We start from the raw sequence: 14,035 nt of genomic DNA, 5'->3' as shown, positions 1-14,035 counted from the left end.
TTATTGTGCTGATCCGGCGATTTTGATATTTGGGTTAATTTCTCAGGGAATAATGCATGGAAAAGAGCCATATTTAGTTGGCTGGCATCCACGAGTGGTTACAATTTGATGCGGATCTGAAAAAGAAAAATATGGATTTAGCTGATTTGATTAAATATTGAATTTGGCTTGAATGAATGAAAGCCAACTGTTGGGCCTCAGCTGGGGTATGCACTCTACTGTGTGCCGTTCTAGTTTGTCTTGTCCTGTTTCCTTTCTTCATTTAATTTCCTCCAGAGACTAAGTGCTTGAGGTCAAATGTCCTGGCAGCGATTTTATGTCACATCATTACATAACATTACACTGAGTTAGAACATTTGTGTTTGTTTACTTGGCTGGCAGTAATGCTTCATTACCTGTCTTTAAAAACAACAATGAAATATGTATTTTCCCTGTTTACAGACAGTTAGGAAAGCCGAGAAATATGTCATTTTGGAGTAAAAAATGCTATTCAGCAATGTTCTGGCAACCTTTTTACTCTGCTGTTGGAACTTGTCCAGCAAATGTAGAAGTGGGTGTTTGCCATTACGCAGAGACCAGCAGCAAAGAACAAGCTGAAGACATTTCCTTCACCCTTTTGACATTTAAACAGCAGATCGTATTATGTTTATAGTAACACTGAGAAATTTGTTCTTTTCCAGACTATCTCCGCCAAAGCTATGGACTATCTACGGATTTCGTTCCGCCGTGCGACTACAACAAACTGGTGCTGTCTCTCCTTTCGGGCCTACCCAACGAAGTGGACTTTGCTGTTAATGTTTGCACTCTGCTATCCAACGAGAGCAAGCACGCCATGCAGCTGGACAAGGACCCCAAACTAGTCACATTGCTGCTGGCCCACGCCGGCGTCTTCGATGACTGTGCGTACCCAGCCTCACTCACCTTGGGCTCTTTTAGTTCAGATGCCGTAGAGCAGGGTAGAAATGGAGCGAGATCATTTTCTTGTAATATACATAACTCTGCATTCAATTGGTCTACAATATCAACAAATTCTTTAAACTGCTTTCCATTAAGAATTTAGTTTTTCATTTTATTTTGTGGGGAAAACTCCCAATGTGCTGCCTCCTTTTTCACCTTTTTGTTCTAGGATCAAAAGTTCTGTTACCAGCACCTCCTTAATATAATTTATCAAGGTGGAATTGGAAGATCAAGGGAATTGAGACACACAATACTGAACTGAACCTCACTGATGCTCTGCTCTAACCTTCCCTCTTTTCCTTTGTAGCGCTAGGCAGCTTCTCCGCTGTTTTCGGGGTGGACTGGAAGGAGAAAACCTCTCGGGACTTCATCAGGGTAAAGTTTATTTTAAAAAGCGTCTTTTTGTGTATAACCTGCTACGTCAAAATTGATAATAAACACTGCCTTCACCAAGAAGCCTCAGAGCATCTGTTTCACTCTTGGCAGTGTGAAGGTTGGCATGGAATAATGCGGTTCCTCCCGACAGAGGAACCGCAGAGATAAGTTTTCTCTGAGGTGTCGTTTAAACCGAATGGAGGTCAATTCACTTTGATCTCACTTAATTTAAGAGACACGCATGAAAGTGCAGTCACGACTCAAAACTAATGTATAATTTAATATACTCTTCATGTGTTCAGTATCTTGGTTATTATTCCCGAAAAGAGGTCAGAGTTCACAGTCGGCCAATAGGAGACCAGTATCTTTGTCAAGGACAGTTTGTATGAAATTCCAAAGGCTTTGATGTGTGTTATCCAGGGGAGGGCTGCTCTCCCACTCAGATTGCCTTCATGACACAGGGCGAGAGAGAATTCCAAAATTTGTTAAAAGAAATAGTTGCGCAAGTGCCAGATTAAAGGGGAACTCTCCACATTTTACACAAAGCGTGTTCAGTGATCTTACCAGGCCTGTAGCCTGTACCTTATCTCTGTTTCTGATTCTGGAATAACACCCAAATCCCCAACTGTTGTGATCAAGATGCATCGTGGTTGATGTAGGCACCAGGTCTTGATTAGGAAGAGGGAGAAAAAAAAAAATAGTTTCGCAACATCGATCTTATCTTCATGTTAACTTACTATGGCTAAATTTGGCGTCACTTGAATCATTAGTGCCATTTCAAATGCACTGCTAACAGCTGTTGTCCCTCTGCAGTTCTGGAAAGAGGTGGTGGAGGACACTGAAGTCAGGGAGCTGATCTGGGACAAGAGTGGCCCAGCACAAGGTAAACAAGGTTGGTGTGAAGAGCCACAGAAAGCAATAAAAAGCAACACTCCTGCATGCTCCCACGGTACATTTATTGACACCTAAAATGCAGCGACATGCTCGAGTGTGCAGACTTTGTTTACTGTGACTTCCTTTTCAGTTTTTCTTGTATAATGCCAGTGAGAGAGAAGTGGGTCGTGTTTTGTTGTGTTTTTAAGCCCCCTTTTCTCCTTGGAAGTAGAAGTCCCAACCTTGCATACACAGACTATTTCACATTCCCTTTGCAACGGATTTTTAATAATGGATGAAAGCAAAGATCACATTGAATAAAACAGTGGTACCACAAGTTTAAATACATGAGCTACAGCAGTGGAGAAATGCTACACCTGCTCTCGTAATGAGATGAAAATGATCAACAAAAAGAACAAACCCTGGTAAAGTTTAAGGTAACTCAAGTCTTTAAATTACAATGCAAAGTAATGCACTGTGTTTTAGAATTTTTCTCACGTTTACATGAAGTTGAACAGTATGTGCTTTCACCTTTATCTATCATGGAGCTCCGAATGATCCCTGCTCCGTTCTCTTTGCAGATGGTACGTCGTGTGAGGAGCGCTGGCAGAGCCTCTTCCACCCGCCACGGAACTCGGGTATCAGTGACATGGAGGCCCAGCGGGTGCTGCAGATTGCCGTTATCCTGCGAAACCTCTCCTTCGAGGAGGCCAACGTCAAGCTGCTGGCGGCCAACCGAACGTGCCTGCGCTTCCTTTTGCTCTGTGCCCACTGTAACCTCATCTCACTCCGACAGCTTGGACTTGACACGTTGGGCAACGTGGCTGCCGAGGTTGGTCAGGCGTTACTATTTGGACATCTCTTTCCGGGTTTGGCAGAGCCCAGACTTGCTTAATGCCAAAATATTTTGCCAAATATAGAAAATCCCCACCTTTTTGGAAAAAAAAAAAGATTTTGTAGATTTGGGTCAGTTCAGTAATGTAGTAAGAGTGAAGCGCCTGATGAGGAAGATCTGTTTCCAAATGTAGGTTACTGTGACACAGTAAACTGTCTTTTCTGTAGCCATCATTTCTAATCCAAAACGGTCTGAATCGGAGCCTGAGGAGGGCCAAGAAAGAAAAAAAAAAACTGGTAAACTGTGTAGTACACCATCGAGCACAGTGCTCTGAGCTGATTTGATTTATTTGATTCTCCAAAACCCTCCCCTGTACAGTGTGTGTCCACTCACTGCAAACAGGGTTTGTATTATTGCTGCAAATTCTTGAGATTGAATGTTCAGTGTTTGAAAGATTTAAAAAAAGAATCATCTATTTTGGATAAAGGGTTTGAACCTGCTTGACATTTTGAAACTTTTTTGTGTTTTTCTGTAATTTTTCACGCCTCTTCAGAATCTGTCACAAAACCCAATAACATTTGATTTAATTACATTTTGACTGTTAAGTGGTGGCATAAGTTGCGGGAAAAGCTTTAAAAACACTTTTAAAGGGGCCTGAACAAACCCCGAGCTCAGCAATTGTTAGGCACAAGCTCTGGATTTCCCAACTGGGAGCACATTGGGCTGTAGTAAATGTGATGCTTGAATGAGTTAAACTGTGTTGATCTGCTCAAACACAAGCAGCACATGTTACCATGTCTAGCTGAGTGTCTCACTACCAACCAGGTGTTAATTCCGAGGCCAAGGAACAAAATCAAAAGGGGGTAAGGGTTAAATCAAGGGGCACCGTGTCATTTTGGAGAAATTAAAACTCAGAATTTTAGTTTTTACAATATTAATGAGGCAATTATGCCAGCTCAGAAATATTTATTTGTCCATAAGTGAGCAAGTAAGCTGTTCTCAGAGAAAAATAATAACCCCAAAACGTTGCTTGTTTATATTTTGCAGACCCGGCCACCTTTCTAGTTTCAAAGAAAAACAGCATGAAACTGTTTTGTCCTTTTTAAGGTCAGGTAGTTATTCAGTCCTGAAAACTAATGGGGTTTTGGTTGATTATTATTATTGTTGTTGTTTATTTAGTATGTTTCGAGACCTTTCTCTTCTGATTGAAACATATAGTGCACCAAAAACAGTCCATTAGTTTGGGATTATAACTAGCTTGTTGGAGGTGACATAATCTTCCAGAGTAATTTTTCCCCCTGAAATGAAATGAGTCGGTTAGAAATGAGAAGCGTGCGTCCGTCTGCATCCGTCTGAAATCTGTGTTGAATCAGCCACTGTTATCATTATGAAGCTAGCTACCATAACAGTCTGACATTATCTTCCCAAACCAGATGAACTGATAATGAGATCAGTTTCTGCTCAGAAACAGACATATCTGTTAGGACCGGCGGTGTGTTTATAAACATATTCAGCTGTAGCTACGATTTGAGGACAACGTGTGCCAAACTAAGCAGTCTGTTTTTCAGAATAATTTTTACATACTAATTCTGCCCAGGGTGAACTCTCACACTTTCTCGCAGTTGCAGACATACATTAAACCCAGACCCTCTCGTCCAACGCTGGAGAAAAAGTCATAGATGAAGAAATGGAGATGTTGAGAATTTTGATTAAATAGCGGCTGGCTGTTAAGTCACAGTGAATATATTACATGGGCTCGCCTTAATTTTAATATCACATTTATTGGTATGAGACGCATTTAGATGAGCCCATATCTATTTTTAGAAACTGTATGCATAGGGTCCCTGATAGAATCAGTTAAGCCTTTGATGTCTTTAATTGGATGGTTGGGTTTAGGACGCTTTGTATTATCTTTTAATGTGAATAATATAGATACCACGACGCCACATCTCATTTTGTTGCTTATGTGATGTGACCACAAACACAAGTCATTCATGTCATGATGGAGTCACGGTGTCTTGGCTTTAGGCCAACGTGTTGCCTGTACAATACCGTAACAAGCTGTGTTTTTGTTCGTAGCTCCAGCTGGATCCGGTCGACTTTCGGACGACTCATCTGATCTTTCACACCATCACCAAATGCTTGATGTCCAGGGACAGGTTTCTCAAAATGAGAGGTGAGTGTTCTGCAGTGACTCCTTGGTGTCGGTATGTCTTATGGCGCACCTGAAATTAAATGTGTTGTATTTCTGTGTGTGATTCAAGCCATGGAGATCCTGGGCAACCTCAGCAAAGCAGAGGACAACGGTGTGCTGATCTGCGAGTATGTGGACCAGGAATCTTACAGGGAGGTAACGATGCTCCTCACCCTGCCTGACCTCATGCTCCTCATGGCCTCTTTGGAAGTTCTGTACCTCCTGGCCCAGCTCGGAGAGATTCCCTGCAGCAAGATTGCCTCTGTCGACCACAGCATAGGTATGAATTCTCTCTTTTTTGTTTTTTCTTTTCTTGAAACAGTGTTTTGGTTCCTTCTACTTAGTAAGTGAATCCAGAGCTTAAAATCTAATGTCACAAGGCCTTAGCGTTTCAGTAACATGTCTGCCTGCCAAGTTTTAACACGCTAGTCTTTCCATTCATGAATAACTGGCTCAAATATATCTTTCCTTCTACCCTTAAAAAATCTTGAAGGGTCTGGTTTGAATTGTGTTCTCACTGAAGGAATGAAACATCTCTTTGATCTGCTAACTGGCCAAAATGTAATGGCTTGTTTCGATGAGGCTCCTCTGTGCTGATCCTTTTTGTGTTTTTCTTCTTTCTCATTCTCTCTGGTCAGACCTGTTAGTTCGGTTAGTGTCGGTTGACCTTCACACGTTTGGACCCGACGCCCTAACAGCGGTGCGGCTGATCGAGCATCAGGCCAGCGCCGACCAGGCTGCCGAGGTTCGACCGCAGCTGGTGGAGCAGGTACCTGCAGCCGTGCAGGGAGCGCCGGCACCTGGTGAGTGTCTGGACATGGGCTCGGTCTGTTGGTCATGTTTCATCTCTGACTCTGCTGAAGGGTTGAATGGTGCTGCTCAGTAACGTAACCACCAAAAGTATATTCTAGCATTAATATGGGATTTTCATGTGTCTTGAGCCGGAACTGTAGGGAACGCAAATAAAATGAGGGAGGCCATGTGAATAATATAAATGACCACATGACAATGACACACAACAACAAATCCATGTCAGGTTGCTGTGCCTATTTATGAATCGTGGCATGCTGGGTGAAGGTAATGGAGGAATTACCCCGGCCAGTAACTATGTTTGAGTCACCGGAGGTTTAACCTGACACAAGATCTAATGAAAGGTTGCTTGTGGTCAGTCAACTGAAATCAATACAACAAACAAGGTCTGTGTTTGACTCCAAAACTTACCAAAACATTTTTCCCAAAGCTACCATTCTGACAGTAAAAAATGTAATGCAGTCTAATTCACTTAAAGCTGCTTACTCATCTGTTGCTGAGCTACAGAAGCTGTATGCTTCTTCACTACAAGTTGTTCACCAGCCTGGTTTGCTTTGTTCCCAGTCCACCAGCTGATTGGTCATCGCATTATTCTTTTTCACTTGGAATAAGTTCCTCTGGATTTAGATTGACTTCGTGACAGCAGAACTCAGGTGCGAGGAGCACCCCAGGGATGCATTTTCAGCCCCTCACTGTATTCAGAATGCACACACGACTGTGTAGCCACTTTTTACTCCAATGGCATCATTAAGCCTGATCACAGATAACGGTGTGAAGGCGTCCCTGGAGGAGCAAGAGGACCTGACCCGCTAGTGTCAGGACAACAGCCTACTCCTGAATGTCAGCAGACTAAGGAGCTATAAGCAGATGTTGAGTAGATGTGGGTAAGGAACTACGCCCCCTTGTTATCAATGGATTGTTGTTTGAGAGGGTGGAAAGTACCTTGGTCTCCACATCACTTGGGCCCTGCATACAACTCTTTGGTGATAATGGCAGTGAAGAGACTGTTTCAGTCCAGACACTTGAGGAAATTCCGGGTATTCCTTATTTAGGTAGTATTTGGAAGTATTTAGTAGTTAGGAATACCTAACTACTGGGGAAATTTTACTTCAGCACCATCAAGAGCATCCTAACAGAGACCACCCTTGTCTGGTACGGAAGTGAAACCAACCAGAAACATAAACAGTGGATAATTTGCTAGAACATACAAAAGACCATGCTTCCCCCCACCGAGAGGATGTACACAACTGCCGCTGTAAGAAAATGGCTACAAGAATGATTACATAGCCCTTCCCTCTCAAATACTGCAAATATAATATTAGCATTCCCATTCTATTCAAACTCTTAAAACTTGTCACAGATTGATACAACTGGAGGGATCTGATTTCACTCCGTCCATGAAAACGTGATGAAAAAACTTTGAGTTTTTTAAAATTACCTTTGATTTTTTCCGCCTGCTTATATCATCGTGGGAAAATGGAAGTGAACTGCAGACGTAAAGGCAGCTCTCCAAATCAGTCACAGTCAGTGTGTGAATTAACAGGTGACCCCTGGCGGGAATTTAGCACACCTAACCTTGGAAGTGTCATTCCTTTGCTGTCGTTGTGCTCCACTGGGCTGCAAAGTTATTAGTATGCTGACATCTAGTGGACAGCCCGGGGACTATTACAAATTAAGGCTATTGAATATGGATAAATTCACCATGTTCTTTTGCTTTGCAGTCTTTCAGCATTGTGTCAACAACAAAGAAGCATTAACATTTCCTCGATGATGATGATGATGATGATGATGATGATGATGATGATGATGATGATGATAATAAAAAGAATAATAATAATAATTGCAAGAGCATTAACATTTTTGTCCATCATTTTTATTTTTGCCTTTTCAGTAACAAGGGTTCCAGTTCAGTCCACTCAACCCCCACCTGGTATTGTTGAACTAGATGGGGAAAAATTTACACTGCAATGGTAAGATGATTTCACCTTCTCCTTGCTCTTATATCTGTAGTCTGTCAGCATCTTTTTCAAAATGCATGGTAACCTCACTGACTGTGGTTCGTTTCTCAAACAGGCTTAACGCACACTTTGAGACAAACGCCGAGGGCACTGTGTCTCGATCTGAAATGTACTCCGAGTACCTGGCCACGTGCAGTAAAATGGGACGAAGCAACATCTTGAACTCCACTGGCTTCCTCAAATGTCTGCGGTCAGTCCTGTTTCCTCCCCTGTGTGTTGCTTTTATGTTCCACTGGCACAGCGCAGTGATAGTCTGTGCCCTGACCAAGATTGTTTGGTACACAGCAGTAACTGTCTTGCCTCTGTAGAAAAGCTTCAACAAAGCATAGCTGTTTTGAGTTTTTGAAAGTGACTCTGTGCAAGCAAGATATCAGCAATTGTTTTTAAAAAAGGTGCCCTGAAATTTCTTAGTTGCCTGTTATGGCTTGGAAAATGTGTTGCTGGTAGACTTTATTTAGAACGTATTGAAATGTGTGAATTATATAACAAGAAGTAACCAATAGCTTGAATAGAAGCAGTTTAATTTTGCTGTACAACGTGAATGTAGCCCCTGCCTTAAATGGATGCATTGAACAGCTCATAAAAAGTACTAAAATGTTGCACACGCTCAGTGAATGTGCAAATCAAGCTTAACTTTCAGTATTTGAACTTTGCGATTTTCTTTCTGTCTCCTCCTGCTACCACAGGACTGTGTTTCCCAACCACACGATGCGACGGCAAGACGAGACCAAGGCCACGAGTCAGGTCCACATTCTCCTGGTTGGGCTAAGGCGAAGGTCGATCCCTCTGCCCATCCAGCTGTACTACCAGCAGCCTCAGCAGCAGCAGAACACGGCAGCAGCTCCTCCACCTCCAGCAGCACGACACGAAACTCCTGGAGACCCTCAGGCCCCACCTCCAGGTAAAACTGTCATAATTAAGTTTACTTTCTTTCATTCACTTTGTCTCTGTAAGTGCTAGAAAGTTGAAAATGCTACACGAAATAGTGAATTTTGTTTCCCCCTCGGTTGCTTTTGACGACAGGCATTTAGTGGGCCAGGGCAAGGTCTGACTGTCAGAAACTAAAGAGTTACGGATTCAAAGAAAACGAACTCCAGTGGTGTTATGTAGAAGGATGCTGGTAGTCTTGTAGAAAGATCAGAGTGAGTACCACTGAGACCAAGATGGCTGAACTAATTACAAAGGCAAACACTGAGAAAATGTGTACTGAAAAGGAAGTTAGTAGTGGGAGCTTATTAGGGGGATTGGGTTCAGTTACACGAGCAGCCTTCCTTTTAGTTTCAGGGGACAGTTATCAGTGGTGTTTTAATTTTGTCTTGAAATGATTATGAAATATTGAAATTAATACTTACTACGCACTGAACATGATTTTAAAATCTCAATAGAAGCATGTCAACGTCGTGGCTGTTATAGGTTTTTCTTTTTTTGACAACGAAATCACCCAGCTCATCATGTGTGGCCCATTCAGGGTTGATAAAGGGGATGCTGGGAATTAAACAGAATTTGCTGTCATTTATTTAGAGTCACTGGTGCAATAGTGAATCTTCAGCCTATTCCTGCTTTTAAAAATGTCGTGAGGTTTTTTGGCTTCTGTAGCGATCATGTTGGCAGGGTTTTTACTGTATAACTGTATACAGCTTGCATGCTGTTCTAGCCATGTAGGAAATCCTGGTTTTTGGCCCCCTCTGTTGTTGTCACATCCCCATTGAGAAATGCTGGACAGTCCTTCACATTGACCAAAAAAAAAATTGCCTGGTACAGCCCAAATCTGCTTTGGTGTTTTACAAGATTAATAGTCTTTATAAATTGAGAACACTGAGGTTTAAGTTGCATCTTGGACCTAAACAGTTCTGTTTGTGTTTGTGTGACCAGGCTTACCTCCCGGGCATCTCAGCGTTGGACCTCAGTTTGCTCGGGCCCCGGGCCCCAACACTGCTGGTGCCACCCCATCCATGGCCTTGACCTCACAGGAACCTCCCCATGCAAGCCACCTGACTGTTTCCCGTCACCTAGCAACCCCGCAGGTGCCTCTGCAGTTACCACCAAATCCTCTGGCAGCAGCGCAGCAGGTTCGACCTGGTCCAGTGGTCCAGATTCCGACATCAGCGGCTGCCACCCAGAACCACAACCCCCAGAACCCCGCCACTCCACCTGCAGTTCAGCAACAACAGCAACACTCCCCGATGCTCCCAACGGGGACTCCTGTCACGCTTTTTCAGCCGGTACCACAGGGCCACATCCTCACAGCCAGGGTACAAGGTGTGTGCCCTCCCATCACGCAGCACCCACCCCTGCCCCAAACCCCTCCACTGTCTGGGCCTCAGGGTGGAGCTCCCCAGGCAGAGGCTCAGTCTGTTGCTATGGCATCCACACCCTCTTCTTCGATCCAGTTGGGGGGAGGTCAGGCATTGAGTGTCACGAGTGTGCCCAATTCCCAGGGGTCCCGCGTCACATTTCAGAATATCGCCCCCAAACCAGCGCCAAACCAGTCAGGTGGACCAGCAGCCACAATAGCCACTCCCAACCAACAGCCTCAGCAGCAGCAGCAGCAGAGTGTCGTCATAGTCGGTCCCAACCCCCAGCAGAGCCCAGCGTACACCCCTGCCATACACCAGATCGTTCTTGCCAACCCCTCCGCCATTCCTGGTGCCCAGACTATCCAGATAGCAGGGCAGCCTGGAGCTGCTTCCAGCCCCTGCCCACCTCCTGCTTCTCACTCCAATGCCCAGTCCAGTCAAACTGTCAGCCACGCACTGTCCATGAAACGGCATCAACAGCAGCAACATCAACAGCAGCCACCGCTTCAAATGCTTTCCCCAACTCCCCCCTCTCAGCCTACCTCCACCGAGTCCAGCTTGATCAAACAGCTACTGCTTCCAAAGCGAGGGCCTTCTACTCCGGGAGGAAAGCTAATCCTACCCGCTCCACAGGTGCCCCTTCCCAACAGCACGATAGCCCCTAGTCCACAGGTCATCTACCAGACAAGTTACAGCACCCAGAATCCCTCTCAACAGCCCCAGCAGCTCAATGTCCAGCTGGTTCCTGGTCAGCTTCCTGCTGCAGGAGCCCCAGCCCTCCAGACGGTCCAACTCTTGCCAGGCCAGCTAATATCCACAAGTAGCTCTGGGGCAGCTACGATCATCCAGGGTCCCGCGGCAGCGGGACAAGTCACATTCACCGTGGTCCCTAACACTGGTTTCACCACCTCTACTGCTGCTGTGGCCGCTGTCAGCCAGGGTGCTGTGGCTCCTGGAGTTCCCCCTCCCCCATTCTCTACTGGAACAGTTCCCCATCATGCCCCAGCAGCTCCACCACCACCATCATCACCACTGCCAGCTCCCCTCAGAGGAGACAAGATCATTTGTCAAAAGGAGGAGGAGGCCAAGGATGCCACGGGGCTGCACATACATGAGAGGAAGATAGAAGTGATGGAGAACTCCTCTTTGGCAGAAGGAGACTCCTCCAATGGCAAAACCAGTAACGGCGATGTTGTGGCAGGTGCCAAGCTGCTAAATGGTCGGAAGTGCATGGAGTCTAATCTACCTCCATACCACTCAGGGAACAGCCAGGGGGCACTCAATGGCCCGGCTACGGAGAGTCACCCTGCTAATGGGAAGCAGGCCCTCTCCCCCGGCCTGAACACCCCACTGGAAGGCAATCCCGACCCCAAAAAGACTCTAGTCAACGGCGTGTGTGACTTTGATCGGGGTGATAGTGGTGGCAACTTTAACAAAAACATTCCAAATCACATTGCTTCCAAACAGTACTTGGGGAATGGGGAAGTGGACCCCTCTGAGAAGAGTCACGGGCCAGACCCCCCTCTCCCCAGTCCTCCTCCCCCCCAGCAGGACACTGCCAAAGCCCAACAGGCTGAGCGCCTGGCCAATGGACCCCAGGCAGTAGGCAACAAGCCTCCCTCGGAATTAACCAATGGACCTTTGGGGCTGGGCCATGCTGTGCCTGTGCTTAGACAGCAACTGCTCCCCAACTCTACTCTCCCCTCCACTGTTACTCTTACCTCCCAGAGTCCTGCTGCCCCTCCTGCAAACGGAGTGGCCTCTGAGGCTCGAGGTCTCAAGAGACCAGCTGAGCACGAGGACCGCAGCACAGCTGCAGCGTCCTCGGGGATCCCTAATAAAGTGGGAGTGCGTATCATCACCATCAGCGACCCCAACAACGCCGGCAGCAGTGCCACCATGGTGGCGGTACCAGCAGGAACAGACCCAAGCACAGTAGCCAAAGTAGCAATAGAGAACGCCACTCAGCAGAGGAACTGCTCACCCACACAGGCAGCTGGCTCTACGGTGAGTCATTGTAGGGTTAGTCTCACAGTAAACCACATTTACCCACAGTGTCTTGCGGTTGTGTGACTTAATGTCAGGTCTGTCACAGAATGTCTGTCATGCAAGACACATTTTGTGAGTATTTGCAAAACTAAGGTCTCTATGGTGAGTGTGTTTGTCTAATTCAACACCTACCTTTTTGGTTAAGGGCTATCCTGTGACATTTTCATTGTAAACAAACATTTGTTAACATTCACTGGAACATATTCTATTTTCACTTTCAAGTCTATCAGGTTTTAGGCCATTTCCTACATCAAAACATACCTTATTTAATAGATTCTTTTATTTGACACTTTGTTTTATGTAGGATACTTTGTAACTTGATACAAAGTAGAAGGACTTTAGATTTATTAACCTAGACAGAGCAGAAATGGCTCTTGTCTTTCACCAGTCAGTGCCTCCATCTGTCTTAATGTTTAGCTGTTGTCTACATTTATTTAATAGAATGAAGCTAAACCACCAACAGAGATTTTCAGAAGCGCAGCAACAAAAGGGCCACTGGCATTTTAGCATTGAGCAAAGACCACAGAAAGTGTTCTCTTTTTTTGTTGTCAGTGTGACAATCCTGATCCACTTTTTCACTTCATACCTGTGAGATGCCATGAGAGACACTGAAATGAGAGTCATGTGTAAAACATTACACTTGAAAGGTACTGGCCACATCACATTGTTTGTGGCTTGCTGTGTATTAATCAAGTACCTGCTGGTAGAACACAGGCAGCTCATCACAACATTGCAGTACAAAGCCACCTGTGATGAGAAACTTCATAGGTTTTTTTGTCTTTGATATGGTTCAGTATTTATTCTGAAATACACAGTTATGTAACTGAATCAAAGTAACACATTATCTACTAGATGAATATTGTTTTAAAGTCAGGCTACAGACTAAAATCTGACAATAACTTTGATTCGTAAATGTTGTGCAGTTAAGAAAATGGACTTGTTTGGTATTCAAACTGCTGTCTGTGTGTGTAGGAGGCTGTAAAGCAGTGAAAAGCCTTTCTGTGAATCTCTACCCCTGCCTGCATTGACCTCTACCGTTAAATACGTTATAAAAATCAATAATATGCCTTAAAGTAGGTGTGATTTTATGAGCAAACACATTATTTTTATTCAAAACAAACGTATGCTCTCATTGCTCATCACATGTGAGGTGGCTGGGTTCAGGTTTAATGGGTAAATGTTTGGAGGTTAAGAAGGCGAGGCCAGTTAAGACCATGTGGCTCTCACCGATACGCACCTCCTATAGAAAAGCAGCTGAGAGAACAACTTCTGCCACTAGAAAGGTCGGGGTTACATCTCAGCCAACACAACCTTTCTCATGAGGATTTCATCAGACATAGCTGAAATCCACATCATATCATACTTATCCACACATAAGTTTTATTTTGCAGGCACTTTGGATGAACAAGAAATTAATGCAGGTTCAGTTTTGGGCTTTGCTGCTCCTCCAAATGTTGAGGCGTTCACTCAGAAATGTTTAAAGTCTCAACAAGAACATGTTGTCCTGTTGGTGTGATTAATATACACTTCTCATATATATATATATTCTTTTAAAGATGTTATCATATTTTATTTTCTCACCTCACCTTTAGTTCTAAATTCAATGATTCATTTTTAAGGATATAAA

The 14,035-nt window shown here is 44.5% G+C and overlaps 1 protein-coding gene across 4 annotated transcripts in view; it reads left to right on the top strand.

Moving 5' to 3' along the window:
* Positions 1 to 14,035, top strand: part of arid2 (AT rich interactive domain 2 (ARID, RFX-like)) — a 39,799-nt gene that overhangs the window by 21,487 nt on the left and 4,277 nt on the right. For 3 of the 4 annotated variants that reach the window (XM_037121459.1, XM_037121460.1, XM_037121458.1), the window contains 11 exons: positions 681 to 899; positions 1,265 to 1,332; positions 2,146 to 2,224; positions 2,787 to 3,037; positions 5,120 to 5,216; positions 5,305 to 5,514; positions 5,873 to 6,037; positions 7,936 to 8,014; positions 8,118 to 8,252; positions 8,749 to 8,963; positions 9,935 to 12,366. In XM_037121459.1, the coding sequence (XP_036977354.1) occupies positions 681 to 899; positions 1,265 to 1,332; positions 2,146 to 2,224; positions 2,787 to 3,037; positions 5,120 to 5,216; positions 5,305 to 5,514; positions 5,873 to 6,037; positions 7,936 to 8,014; positions 8,118 to 8,252; positions 8,749 to 8,963; positions 9,935 to 12,366 (3,950 nt within the window). The remainder of the gene's footprint in view (positions 1 to 680; positions 900 to 1,264; positions 1,333 to 2,145; positions 2,225 to 2,786; positions 3,038 to 5,119; positions 5,217 to 5,304; positions 5,515 to 5,872; positions 6,038 to 7,935; positions 8,015 to 8,117; positions 8,253 to 8,748; positions 8,964 to 9,934; positions 12,367 to 14,035) is intronic. The other variant, XM_037121461.1, reaches the window with a different exon arrangement.

Source organism: Acanthopagrus latus, chromosome 14, assembly GCF_904848185.1.
Source record: "Acanthopagrus latus isolate v.2019 chromosome 14, fAcaLat1.1, whole genome shotgun sequence".
Classification (NCBI taxonomy): domain Eukaryota; kingdom Metazoa; phylum Chordata; class Actinopteri; order Spariformes; family Sparidae; genus Acanthopagrus; species Acanthopagrus latus.
This window is presented reverse-complemented; position numbering and strand designations above follow the sequence as displayed.